The sequence below is a fragment of the Borostomias antarcticus genome (genome assembly GCF_949987555.1).
Source record: "Borostomias antarcticus genome assembly, chromosome: 11".
NCBI classification, from domain to species: Eukaryota; Metazoa; Chordata; class Actinopteri; order Stomiiformes; family Stomiidae; genus Borostomias; species Borostomias antarcticus.
The window spans coordinates 17,183,083-17,198,082 of NC_140244.1; the positions used below are offsets into that span (position 1 = coordinate 17,183,083).

Here is a 15,000-nt window from a genome sequence, read left to right on the forward strand (position 1 = left end):
TGTGTGTGTGTGTGTGTGTATGCGTTGGTGTGTGTGTGTGTGTATGCTTGCGTGTATGCGTTGGTGTGTGTGTGTGTGTGTATGATTGTGTGTGTGCGTTGGTGTGTGTGTGTGTGTATGCTTGCGTGTGTGCGTTGGTGTGTGTATGTGTGCGTGTGAGCGTTAGTGTGTGTGTGTGCGTTGGTGTGTGTGTTCGTTGGTGTGTGTGTGTGTGCGCGCACGTTCCCACACCAGTTTTCCCACAGAGACGCGAGACCCGGAGGAGAGGCGGTTGCCGTAGCGACCGGGGGGGGGGGGGGGGGGGCGCTCACCTGGATGCAGCCTCGTATGCCGCTCTGCACCTCCCCCGCGCCCAGGACTCCGCCCACATGCAGGTGCTTCACCTTCAACCCGTGGATCTCGTTCCCCACGATGACAGTGCCCTGAGGAGGAGAGGACGAGAGGGACGAGGGACAGATGGACAGAGAGACAGACAGACAGATGGACAGAGAGACAGACAGACAGATGGACAGAGAGACAGAGACACAGATGGACAGACAGACAGACAGAGGGTCAGAGAGAGTGAAGGAGGGAGAGAGCTATGGTTTAGAGCAGTGGTTCTTAACCTTGTTGGAGGTACTGAACCCCACCAGTTCCATATGCGCATTCACCGAACCCTTCTTAATTGGAAAAATAAAATATGATTTTTTCAAATTCAAAACATACTGTAGGTATATATTTTACTGGTGCACAAAATGAACCGTGCATCAACATCACTGTGTTCAAAGAACAAAACCATCAAAACATGATTTTCACACAAAAACAAAAGCATAATAATGAATATTTACTGCAAATCAGTGTGACTTCTGCTGTTGCCTTTCAGAGACCAGTTCAGACCTTGGCAAGTGCCACTCTCATGTCATTTTCGCAACAAAGTCTGTTCCTTTCACAATCACACGACGTACCATCACGACAGTCAAAAGTCGACTACTGAGCGCACCAAATTCCCTGCAGCACAGATAGGCCAAGCGATGTAGCGTGATCACCTGCAGCCAATGATGGCCAAGCGGGGCGTGTCATCACGAATCATATGAGTCGGGTGTGTGTCTTGACCTCCGCCGAACCCCTGAGACTGACTCACCGAACCCCTGGGGTTCGATCGAACCCAGGTTAAGAACCACTGGTTTAGAGAGATTAGTATTAGTCAGTCCCGTGCTAAAGAGTCCGCGACCAATCTCTCTTATATATGGAACGGTCGAGAAGAGCGTTCAGCTAGTGTGTTTGTGGTGTATCGACGACACCATCAATATTTACTAACACAGAGCTTTAATAAGATCAGAGAGCACACACATGCATGCACACACACACACACGCGCGCACACACACACACACACACACACACACACACACACACACACACGCACAGCCAAAGCAGCAGCAGGAGGACATCACGACAGTGGGATTGGGATTGGGATAGAGGGATTGGGATTACTAGTGACTGACAACAGGATTACACATCATCTGGATTACACACTCTCAGATTAGAGGCTATGGTTTACACTGAGAAGTCTGGGAGTCACATAGGAGGATATCAAGTGTGTGTGTGTGTTTGTGTGTGTGTGTGTGTGTGTGTGTGTGTGTGTGTGTGTGTGTGTGTGTGTGTGTGTGCGTGTTGGAGGGGGGGATTATCAAGGCGCAAGGTTGTTGAAGTCTGTCTGTGAGTGCCTCCCCTCTAGTGACACGTTCTGTCTGCTTTATCTGGTTCATAACAATAGTATTCCATTTATCCACCGTCACATATCATTGATTTGATGCCTGAGCTTTACCTATTATGATTTCCTTATTTAGCTCTATGACAATATTTAGACATACTAATGTATTAATATATGTATTAAGATTAGACATACAAATGTATTAACATATGTATTGAGATTAGACATACGAATGTATTAACATATGTATTACGATTAGACATATGAATGTATTCACATATGTATTAAGATTATACAAATGAATGTATTAACATATGTATTAAGATTAGACATATGAATGTATTAACATATGTATTAAGATTAGACATACAAATGTAGATTTGTATTAAGATTAGACATACTAATGCATTTACATATGTATTAAGATCAAATTTATTGAGATCTATAAGAATTTATTATGTCCTGGTTGGAATAACACTAGGATCAGGACTGTTGGAATATAGTTAACATGGTCAAACCCTACACCCCCTCCCGACCGCTACGCTCTGCTACCTCGGGGCGATTGGTTGCCCCGTCACTCCGAGGCCCCTGCAGTCGATCGACACGGTCACGGCTCTTCTCTGTCCTTGCCCCGCAGTGGTGGAACGAACTGCCCACTGATGTCAGGACAGCAGAGTCGCTGCCCATCTTTCACCGCAGGCTCAAAACTCATCTCTTCAAGAAGTACTACAACGATCCTCCCTCTTAAGCACCTATTGTATTTTAGATTGCTATTCTTGCACTTTGCCTTCAGCACTAGATAATGCTCTTAGACAATTGTTTTAGAAAGGAGATGCACTTGTGAGTTCTGGCAAGTAGTAGTACATTGGCTTCTCCTACATTAAATGCAATTATTGTTAGTCGCTTTGGATAAAAGCGTCTGCTAAATGACTGTAATGTAATGTAATGTAACACCAGTCTGACCAGGACCGCTCTAATAACACCAGTCTGACCAGGAACGCTCTAATAACACCAGTCTGACCAGGACTGTTCTAATAACACCAGTCTGACCAGGAACGCTCTAATAACACCAGTCTGACCAGGACAGCTCTAATAACACCAGTCTGACCAGGACCGCTCTAATAACACCAGTCTGACCAGGACCGCTCTAATAACACCAGTCTGACCAGGACTGTTCTAATAACACCAGTCTGACCAGGACAGCTCTAATAACACCAGTCTGACCAGGACCGCTCTAATAACACCAGGACCGCTCTAATAACACCAGTCTGACCAGGACAGCTCTAATAACACCAGTCTGACCAGGACTGTTCTAATAACACCAGTCTGACCAGGACCGTTCTAATAACACCAGTCTGACCAGGAACGCTCTAATAACACCAGTCTGACCAGGACAGCTCTAATAACACTAGGACCGTTCTAATAACACCAGTCTGACCAGGACTGTTCTAATAACACCAGTCTGACCAGGACAGCTCTAATAACACTAGGACCGTTCTAATAACACCAGGACCGCTCTAATAACACCAGTCTGACCAGGACCGCTCTAATAACACCAGGACCGCTCTAATAACACCAGTCTGACCAGGACCGCTGGACCACAGAGAGGCCGGGCTCACCTGGAAGAGTCCGAAGTCGAGGCGCAGCGTGGCGACGTAGCGGGTCTCTCGGCCGCTGCGGACGTCCCGGAGCTCCAGCTGGAGGTCGTGCCAGCGGCCGTCGCTCACCTGGACCTGGTCCAGACGCAGGCGCACCGGCCGCGCCGAGCCCCGCATCACCGAGAACACCAGCTGACCGCTCACCAGCTGACCGGGACACGGGGGGGAGAGGGGGGGGGGCAGGGGGGGGGACGGGGAGGGAGACGGTCAGCGAGGCAAATTGCACCGAAGGTCATAATGGATACATTGTGTTCAGACAGGGCAGGGCAGGATTTGGTGTGTGTGTATGTCTGTGTTTATTTGTGTTTGAATTTGTGTGTGTGTGTGTGTGTGTGTGTGTGTGTGTGTGTGTGTGTGTGAGTGTGTGTGTGTGTGTGAGAGAGAGTTTATTTGGATGTGTGTGTGCGTACATGTGCATGTGTGTATTTGTATGTGTATGTGTGTGTGTGTGTGTGTGCGTGCGCGAGTGTATGTGTGTGGGTGTGCAGACCTGGAACAGCAGGCTGGTGTACTGCCCAGCTTGAGCCTGCAGCAGAGTGCCCTCCCTGGCGCGCGTCCGGAACACCAGGCCCAGGTACCAGGGCGTGGAGATGGTCACCTCGTTCTTCAGGTCCCACCAGAGGGCGCTGTTCCCCAGGAACCTGTGGGGGTGGGCCATCACTGGGGGAGGAGGAGAGGAAAAATGGTGAGTATGACGTGTGTGTGAGTGTGTGTGTGTATGTTAGCGTCTGAGGAGACTAGTTTGTGCATGTAAAAGTGCTCAGAGAGCTAACGTTTAGATTAGCTCACCGTGGCTGCAGTCCTTGCCTCCGAACCCTAGGGGGCAGTCACATGAGAATGTCTCCCAGCTCACGCGGCATGTCCCTCCGTTCTGACAGGGGTTGGACTTGCAGAAGGGCAGCTTGGCACTGCAGCCTATCACAGACAAGGAAAACCATGACATCAGAGTAAACACATCCTCCAGTAGAGTCACCCGACAAATGATCTTTCCACAAACAACCACTAGACCACAACCCGTAACCCGTAGTAACAGCTCTTAGACCCTCGTAGCAACCCTATTAACCATCTATAGCTCCTACTAACAGCCCCTCGCCCCTACAAACAACCCCACGCCCTTAGTAACAACCCCTAGCCCCTAGTAACAACACCTAGCCCCTAATAACAACCCCCTAGCCCCTAATAACAACCCCCTAGCCCCTAGTAACAACCCCTTGCCCCTAGTAACAACACCTAGCCCCTAGTAACAACCCCTAGGCCCCTAGTAACAACACCTAGGCCCTTAGTAACAACCCCTAGGCCCCTAGTAACAACCTCTAGGCCCCTAGTAACAACCCCTAGGCCCCTAGTAACAGCCCCTAGCCCCTAGTAATAGCCCCTAGCCCCTAGTAACAAACCTACAGTAGCCCCTAGTAACAACCCCTAGCCCCTAGTAACAACACCTAGCCACTAATAACAACCCCTAGCCCCTAGTAACAGCCCCTAGCCCCTAGTAACAACCCCTAGGGCTATTGACCTGGCAGAGTTCCGTTGTTGGCGATGTAACTGGCCATGTCCAGAGGCCTGTTGTCGATGTGGAGATCCTTCATGCAGCCAATGAACTCCCTGGTAGCAAACATGAAGTTGTCTGGTGTGTTGGGGACCCCGCCAAGAAACAAGGGACCAGTCAGGTCCAGAGACCTGGGGGAGAGAGAGAGAGAGAGGCAGAGAGAGGGATGGAGGAGGAGAGGAGAGTTAGGGTGGAGAGAGAAAAAGAGAGAGAGAAGAGTGTGATAGCGTGAGTGTGAGAGAGAGATGGAGAAAGTCAACGAAAGACAGAGAGATGGGGAGAGAACGAGAGAGAGTCAGAGTCGGAGAAAGAAAGACGGAGAGAGAGATGGAGTGAGAAAAAGAGAGACAGACAGAGAAGAGCGCAGCATCACGAGCCCTTTGAGCCTTAATCTCGTGACACACTGAGCAGCAGCAGCAGCAGCAGCAGACAGACAGACAGACAGACAGACAGACAGACAGACAGACAGACAGACAGACAGACATCACCAGACAGCAACACAGACGTCCGGAGCTTCCACAAGGTCAGGGCCATAGCAGATTTACGGGCACTGCCGCAGAGGATTTAACCCTGACAAAGGGATGTGTGTGTGTGTGTGTGTGTGTGTGACTCACTTCTTGGAGCTGGTCTGCTTGCCCTGCGCAGCACAGCTGTAGTTGGCGAGTTGTGAGCCGAAGCGCAGGGACACGGCGGTGTCACAGTCGTCCACGCTGACCACCGCCACCTTCTCATCCGACGGGCCCTGGGCCTCCCCGCTCACACTGCGCTTGGGCTACACACACACACACACACACACACACACACACACACACCACACACACGCGTGCATACATACACACACACACGCACACATGCACACACACACACACACACACACCACACACACCACACACACCACAAACACACAGACACACATGCACACACACACACACACACATACACCACACACACACACACACACACACACACACACACACACACACACACACACACCACACACACACACACACACACCACACACACGCGTGCATACATACACAGAGGGTCAAACATGAGACAAAGACACATTCACAAGTTACATTCACAGCACGTACATGAACACACACACGTGTACAACAACAAACACACACACAATCATATAGTACAAAAACTACACACACAACACGCAAGACTGTTGACAAAAGTCATTTTTCCCCACACAGATTGAGGAAAAAAATGAAACAAAAAAATTTGGTTCAGAGACACACACACACACACGCACGCACACGCACACAAACAAAAACACAAACACACACACACACACATACTCACATTTTGCGTGGGCTGAGAGAGATGCAGATGAAGGAGAAAATTAAATCATATGCATCGAAAACTGTATAAATACCCCCCCTACACACACACACACACACACACACATACACACACACACACACACACACACGCACAGGGACTCACCTTGTTGTAGTAGTGGATGTGGACTGTGTGCCAGTTGCCGTCACTCACACCCCCAGGAAGGAATGGGCTCACCTGTGTGGACGATTCACCTGGACACACACACACACACACACACACAAACACACACACACACACACACACACACATATTCAATACAAACACACAGGTAAGGTTCACATAGCACACACACATCACACACATAATTCCTGTTGCACACACCACACACCACACACCACACGCACACACACACACACACACACACACACACACACACACACACACACACACACACACACACACACACACACACACACACAGGCGGTGGACACACACCTGTGGAGTACTTGAGCAGCACCTGTCCCTCCAAGATCTCCAGAGCAAGGAAGTCGTGCTTCTCATTGAAGCGTCCATTGTAGAAGAGCAGACCACTGTTCTCAAGGGTGGCAAACCTGCAAAAGACACACACACACACACACACACACATCTCAACACTACACCTCTACCCTGAGTCAGAGGATTACCATAAACCTAAGGTAATCCACCTGCCAGCCCTAGCAAGCTCAAACTGACCAATCAGACTGTATAGTCAATTCAAGTCCCCAGTGACTTTATAGGACTATATAGTGAGAGAGAGAGAGAGAGAGAGGGAGAGAGAGAGAGAGAGAGAGAGAGAGAGAGGGAGAGAGAGAGAGGGAGAGAGAGAGGGACAGAGAGGGAGAAAGAGAAAGACAGGGAGAAAGAGAGAGACAGAGAGGGAGAGAGAGAGGGAGAGAGAGGGACAGAGAGAGAGAGAGAGAGGGAGAGAGAGAGAGAGAGAGAGAGAAAAAGAGAGAGAGAGAGAGAGAGAGAGAGAGAGAGAGAGAGAGAGAGAGAGAGAGAGAGAGGAAGAAAGAAGGTAGGAGAGGACAAAGAGAACTGGAAAGATCTGAGTGAAGGAGAAAAAGATCAAGAGTACGAGAGAGCGAAAGAGAATGAGAGAGAGGAAAAACGAGTGACAGATGAAAGAAAGAGAGGACTGTAGTAGAAGGGTAAAGAGGAGGGATCAAGGAACAGCGAGACAAGAGGGAGACGCAAGAGAGAGGAGCGGAAAGAAGGCACAAACCGTAGAACGACAAGAGAGAAGCCGGAGAGAGAGAGAGAGAGAGACTCACGTGAGGGAGACGGAGAGAGAGAGAGAGAGACTCACGTGAGGGAGACGGAGAGAGAGAGAGAGAGACTCACGTGAGGGAGATGGAGAGGTGGAACCGCTGCCTCAGGCCTCTGAACATGATGAAGGACTTGGGCGGGAAGGAGCGTGAGGAGACGGAGCAGTAGGGCCGCTCGAACCCCCCGGCGGGACACTCGCAGCGGAAGCCCCCCCCAGACAGCTCCCGACACGTGCCGCCGTTCCGGCACACCCCCGGAACACAACGACCCTGCCGCCGGTCCCACTCACACCGGTCCCCTGGAAGAGGAGGAGGAGGAGGGGTTCACACATATAGAACACATATAGAACACATATAGAACACATATACAACACATATAGAACACACATAGAACACACATATAGAAGATATATAGAACACATATAGAACACACATACAGTATAACACATACAGTATAGAACACACATACTGTATAGAACACACATAGAACACACATATAGAATACACATATAGAACACACATGTAGAACACACATGTAGAACACGCATATAGAGCATGCATGTAGAGCACGCATATAGAACACGCATATAGAACACACATATAGAACACACATATAAAACAGACATATACTGTAGAACACGCATATAGAACACACATATAAAACACACATATAGAACACACACACACACACAATTCTCACAGTTAAAAGCAACCAGTACGCCGGATACTCTTGAGCAGCCTCTCCTGGCCGACTCCAAAATATCTTGAAAAAGGCTCAACTTCCCGACATCCCCGGCTTCCGACAATAAACATCGTCAATACTGTTTGCCTGCTGCTATCTCCACTGTCAAGGATGCACAACAGAGTACTGGACACTACTGTGGCCAGTGGTGACGTCATTCCCAGAGACATGGCTGCATCTGTCACTGCTCAACCTACTATTTTTTCTAAACTGTTTACAATGAGGGTTGCCAGGATAGGCAACCAGAAACCCTCATGATTGGTGACTCTATTGTCAGATCTGTTGAGCTACCTGCTGCTGTTAACTACGGTCTCCCTGGAGGCAGAGCTACAAATATAACTGAACTAGCTGAGACACTCTCCATCCTCCATCCCTCAGCCCGCACAATATTCATCCACAGGCTCAAATGATGTCATGCACAGATAATCTAGTGCTCTCAGAGATCAATTAGAGTCACTAGCAATAACCCTCGGGACTCTGGGCAGAACCTGTCTTCTCTGGCCCTGTTCCAGCTTCTACTATCTACAGTACATGTCTGGTTATGTCTGCATTGCTACTGGCCATGGCTTTATCAGCCATTTCCACTGCTTCTGGACTAGACATGATCTCTATAAGGTGGATGGCCTGCACCTCAACACTAAAGGCTTCAAACAATTCACTCTGAATTTTAATCAGCATTTTTTTTTTACTTTGATATCGACTGCAGCATGATCCTGCTCTAGAATCCACTTCTGTCCATAACTCTGGCCTGGATCAGGCCCTGCATCCTCTCTCCTCTGGATCAGGCCCTACCTCCTCCCTCCTCTGGATCAGGCCCTACCTCCTCTCTCCTCTGGATCAGGCCCTACCTCCTCTCTCCTTTGGATCAGGACCTGCATCCTCTCTCCTCTGGATCAGGCCCTACATCCTCTCTCTTCTGGATCAGGCCCTACCTCCTCTCTCCTCTGGATCAGGCCCTACCTCCTCCCTCCTCTGGATCAGGCCCTTCCTCCTCTCTCCTCTGGATCAGGCCCTACCTCCTCTCTCCTCTGGATCAGGCCCTACCTCCTCTCTCCTCTGGATCAGGCCCTACCTCCTCTCTCCTCTGGATCAGGCCCTACCTCCTCTCTCCTTTGGATCAGGCCCTGCATCCTCTCTCCTCTGGATCAGGCCCTACCTCCTCCCTCCTCTGGATCAGGCCCTACCTCCTCTCTCCTCTGGATCAGGCCCTACCTCCTCTCTCCTTTGGATCAGGACCTGCATCCTCTCTCCTCTCGATCAGGCCCTACACATCCTCTCTCTTCTGGATCAGGCCCTACCTCCTCTCTCCTCTGGATCAGGCCCTTCCTCCTCCCTCCTCTGGATCAGGCCCTACCTCCTCTCTCCTCTGGATCAGGCCCTACCTCCTCTCTCCTCTGGATCAGGCCCTACCTCCTCCCTCCTCTGGATCAGGCCCTTCCTCCTCCCTCCTCTGGATCAGGCCCTACCTCCTCTCTCCTCTGGATCAGGCCCTACCTCCTCTCTCCTCTGGATCAGGCCCTACCTCCTCCCTCCTCTGGATCAGGCCCTACCTCCTCTCTCCTCTGGATCAGGCCCTACCTCCTCTCTCCTCTGGATCAGGCCCTACCTCCTCTCTCCTCTGGACCAGGCCCTACCTCCTCTCTCCTCTGGATCAGGACCTACATCCTCTCTCCTCTGTAACTCCTACTGGTGCTGGGTCTGACTCTGCTTCATCTAGTGTCGTATTTCCTGTGTCAGCTCCTAATGATCTTGAGAAATGTAAATCTATAAGCCTTAGACCTGATTCATTGGAGCATTTGAAGTCTTCTTTGCCATCAGAAACTAGACCATGTTAACTTATTGATTTCTCAAACTGACCTGGATGCTTTAGTGCTGTCTGAAACTTGGCTTAAGAATTCTGTTGCGGACTCTGAGAGTTCCATAAATGATACAATGTTTTTAGGACAGGCAGAGCTGGTCCAGGTGGTGGTGTGGTCATCTACATGACCTCACGAAGTCCGATAGATACCCCTGTGTCTACTGTGGATGATGTAGCATGTCCGTAGAATATTCTCTCTCCTATCATGCTTTTAGCCTCTCTCACTCTGAAATGTAATTCAATGCAATGTATTGCCTCATAAATGTTCTTAGCTGGTAGACAAACATACTCCTGGAGCTTGCTCGATCGCCTTGTTGAGAGGGGTCAGGGAAGAATTTTTACAGCTCACTTATCTGGCCCCCGGGTGATTACTGTTTTTTTGCTTCCCTCTGGAATATGTAGAGAGTGGGTCGTATGCCCACCTCCCTTGTTCTCTGTAAAGCGCATTGTGTTGCCTCTGGGTATGAAATGCGCTATACAAATAAAGCTTTGATTGATTGATTGATCAGATCGGTTCTCTCTCTATTTTATGCACCATCATGCCCAGATGCTTTGAGTTTATTGCTTTAGAGATTCACCTTGGAACCCACAACTCTATCACTGTAGCTAGGGTGTACAGATGCCGAATCTACTATCGGTCCACTGACTACCTTGCAGAGCTACTCTCCCAGCATTGCAATTCTGAAGCCATTATTCTAGATTTTAATGCTGACTGGTGTAAAGATCAATTCAAATAAGTGTATTCTCTGTTCAAGACTTTATCATACAGTAGGAAATCAGAATTTTGTGAACTATTTGGAATAAAAGTAACCAGCTTGGACTTACAAAGATGAACCTTGGCATTCTCGACTACTCTTTTTTTATTATTAGAATAAATCCATGATCTGGTTGAATACTTTGTCCAGATATTTAAAGAAGATCTCCTGTACCCTTAATCTTTCTCAGCTAGAGGAACAAGTGAGACCTAATTTGAAGAACCCATCTAAATCTACTCTAAATGACTTGAAATGAAACAAATAGATCTGACAAAATCTCTTCTACTGGTGTCTTTGATTTAGGGATCAGTGATCACTGTCCCTTAGCTTGTATTAGAGATCGTCATACTAAGCGAACCTCCTCTGATCATTTTAAAGAGAAATATGAGAAATTTCAATGAGCAGTCTTTCTTAAACGACCTTTTTTTTTTGTGATATACACCAGACTTCTGGAATTCCTGATGTTGAATTATCCTTGGCCTTTTTCACAAATATGTTTCTCTCAGTTATAAATAAACATGCCCCCTTATAAAGATTAGAGTAAAAAAAATAGAACCAGTCCTTGGTTCACTACTGAGCTGGCAGACTTATTCGCTGGGAGAAATAAGGCCTGGTCTCTGGTCAGAGACACTAATGATGCGTCTGACTGGGCCCTATTTAAACAATTACGTAACAAATGTACTGCTCTTGTACGAAAGGCCAAGTCCGATTATTACGCTAACTTGGTCTCTTCAGTAGCTCTCCTCTCAGACCCTAAGACGTTTTGGAAAGCTGTAAAAAGCATTAATAGTTCAAACCTTTTCAGGCCCACTTTCTTCAACTAATTTCCAATTTAATTGTGATCCTGTTCAATTAAATGCTATTTAAGGGTCTCTTCTCACGATTGATCCTGAGAAATCTATTGGTGCGGACATGCTGGACCCCTTTTTTCTCCGTCTCTCTGCCAATTTGATTACTGAACAAATTACCCACCTATTCAATCTCTATTTTATCTGGCACAATTCCTCTAGTCTGGAAATTCACCCGCACCGTCCCCCTCCATAAGGGTGGCGATAGCTGTGATACAAACAACTATAGGCATATTTATAAATTATCCTGCCTGGCTAAAATCCTGGAATCACATAAATCTCCAACTTAAGGAACTTATTTTGTCCAACTCAGCTCTGAATCCGCATCAGTCTGGGTTCAGGCCACAGCACAGCACTATCTCTGCCCCCACTCTGGTTGTGAAGGACATTGTCAGAGCCCTGGATGGGAAGCAACATTGTCAATGCCCTGGATGGGAAGCAACATTGTCAATGCCCTGGATGGGAAGCAGCATTGCACTGCGGTCTTTGTTGATCTCTCCAAGGTATTTGACACTGTCGATCATCCATTGCTCCTTGTCATCCTCAGTAAGACTGGTTCTTGTCCCACTCCTTGTTCTTGGTTCTGGAACTACCTGTATCTATCAGATTGGCAGCAGTTGGTATCTCTTGGATCCTTTGAATCAGAGCTTGTACCAATCACCAAGGGTGTACCCCAAGGCTCAATTTTTGGTCCTGCTCTTTTCACATTGTATATTAATCATGTTTTTTCATCTCTGTTAAACAAAAGATTGGCGGGTTGATTTTGGTGTCCTTCTTGATTTTGGTATGCTGGGACTACTGCCTCTTGTGGTGCCAACAGAGAGATGCAGGCCAACATAGTCGGGAGTAAGGGAGTAAGGGAGGGAGTAAGGGAGGGAGGGAGGGAGGGAGTAAGGGAGGGAGTTATAACCCGACAAACGCTATACTAGCTATACACAAAAGATGTTTTTTGTTCAGAAACAAATCCAATTTCCCTATTTCCCGTAGAAAGAGACGTTTTATGTCTGTTTTAGATTATGGCGAAGCTACTGCTCTCAAACCTCTGAATGCTGTTTATCACTCTGCCCTTAGGGCCTTACACTTGTTTTTATCGATTTACAAGGCCCTCATTGGAAAACTCCCCAGCTACTAGTTCATCTATGCTGGTCTGGTCTTCTGGCACTCATCGGACCCGCTCTTGTGAATGGCTTCTCTTAAAGATCTCAAAATGTCACACTGAGCTGGGAAGGTTGGCCTTCTCCGTTCATGCCCCCTCTGCCTGGAACTCCTGTCAGAGTTCCTTGATGTTGAACTCCCTTGTGTCCTTAGGGAATTTTAAAACCTTCTCACAAATTATCGTTCCTCTGTTTGCACCTGCTTTTACTGAGCTGCTCATGCCCCTTCTTTTGTCTCAGTTTTCTATATTTTGTACACCTATTTTGTATTTGTGTGTCTTAACTTGCTTATTGTCTGATGTTCGACGCCATTATAAATGAGGTTCGCCTCAATCCTCTTTCGAGTTTAAATAAAGGCTAAATAAATAAAATATACAAAGTATTCAGATTTCTCACTAAGAGATCTGCTTATAGAGTACTGCTTATAGAAATCTGTTTATAGAGTTATAGACAATTAATATAGAACATCTCCACAACCACAACGGCCATTTTAATAATCTGTGTGAAATGAAAGCGAACACCAGAGGGGCTGCAGAAGGGTCAGAATTTAAATAGATGTTACTGAGTCAGAGCTTATAGAGCTAGAACATCTCAAATTCAATCTCCGCCTAAAAGAACCCGTATTTTAGAGTGACAGTATCCCAAATCATCTAGGAATCATTATTCCAATGTATGATCAGTATCTATGTCAAGTTACTGTAGATGCTAATAATTGAGCCAGTGCCACTTTGGAGAGGTTTTAGTGCAGGTTTGTCCAGGCGGACCACCAAATTGTGCCATTTAGAGACCTTCTGACACCATCATCAGTGCCATTTGACCTCATGTACCACACTGTAAACTAATTATAGTGCACTGACATTTCATTATAGGTATTAATCACTATAGGTATATGTCACTATTATATCACTACTAGGTATAAATTCCATCCAAATTGTGAAATAAAGCAATATATGAATTCACTGGCCCATATGATAGGCAATACTGGACATTCATTCACAATTCTTTGGCCTACATGTCATGTGACAATGACATGTCAATGGCAGCTTCCACTACAATGGATCTGAATGAGGAGAAATGCTGGTATGTGGCCTGTGAGAGAACTAGCGGTCGAAAGGCCTGGAGCGCTGAAGCAGCAGAGAATGAGAGAGAGGGGAAGGGAGCCAGCTTTGATTCTGTAACTCCAGAACCTCTTCTTTTAACAATAAAATGACCGAAAAAGAACTAAATGTGACCTCTGTCCGTATCACAGCCAATCACAATGTGTCTATCACAGCCAATCACAACGCGTCTAATGCTGACAGACCACGGAGCTGAAGAGACACACTGAAACTTGGTGTCGTCCACAAACTTCAGGAGCCACCAGTCTGCCAGGCTCCAGTCTGCCAAGCTTTAGTCTGCCCAGATCCAGTCTGCCAGGCTCCAGTCTGCCAAGCTCCAGTCTGCCAGGCTCCAGTCTGCCAAGCTCCAGTCTGCCCAGATCCAGTCTGCCAAGCTTTAGTCTGCCCAGATCCAGTGTGCCAGGCTCCAGTCTGCCAAGTTCAGTCTGCCAAGCTTTAGTCTGCCAAAGTCCAGTCTGCCAAGCTCCGGTCTGCCAAGCTCCAGTCTGCTAAACTCCTGAAGTTTGCAGACAACATTTGTCTCATCTCCGAGGGTGACGAGTCCGCCTACAGGTGGGAGATTGACCAGCTGCTGTCCTGATGAGACCAAAACAACCTGGAGCTCAACGCTCTCAAGACAGCAGAGATGATTTCAGACTTTCAAGGAAGGAATCTCGTGTTCCTCCATGACACCCCCCCCCCCACCACCACTGAATCTAAACCTATTTCTCTTGCACACAACCTCTGACTGTTCCACATACCTCAACGGCACACACATTGCACACACAGTATACTGTACATCACACTACAGTCTGCACACACTCACTGTACAAACACTCTCACTCCATATGTATATATTACATACATTGCATTTGTGCCCAACCTTTAACAGTATATCGTATTCTATATATTGCATTGTATTCTGTTTGTTTGCACTGTTTTTTGTACTGCATTTGCACTGTGATGTCTTTGCATCATCCTGTCTTGTCCTGCACCCTATCCTGTGTCGTCTGCAACAGCGTATGCCTTAACCCTAGACAAATTCTTAGTA

At 47.6% G+C, this 15,000-nt stretch overlaps 1 protein-coding gene across 1 annotated transcript in view; it reads right to left on the reverse strand.

Moving 5' to 3' along the window:
• The window catches only part of celsr3 (cadherin, EGF LAG seven-pass G-type receptor 3), a gene marked incomplete at both ends in the record, with an annotated part of 67,635 nt that overhangs the window by 21,876 nt on the left and 30,759 nt on the right, over positions 1 to 15,000 (reverse strand). The window contains 9 exon segments of the mRNA XM_084446108.1: positions 312 to 422; positions 3,311 to 3,496; positions 3,840 to 4,009; positions 4,139 to 4,264; positions 4,863 to 5,026; positions 5,510 to 5,667; positions 6,351 to 6,439; positions 6,684 to 6,799; positions 7,572 to 7,794. Coding sequence (XP_084302234.1) covers positions 312 to 422; positions 3,311 to 3,496; positions 3,840 to 4,009; positions 4,139 to 4,264; positions 4,863 to 5,026; positions 5,510 to 5,667; positions 6,351 to 6,439; positions 6,684 to 6,799; positions 7,572 to 7,794 — 1,343 coding nt within the window.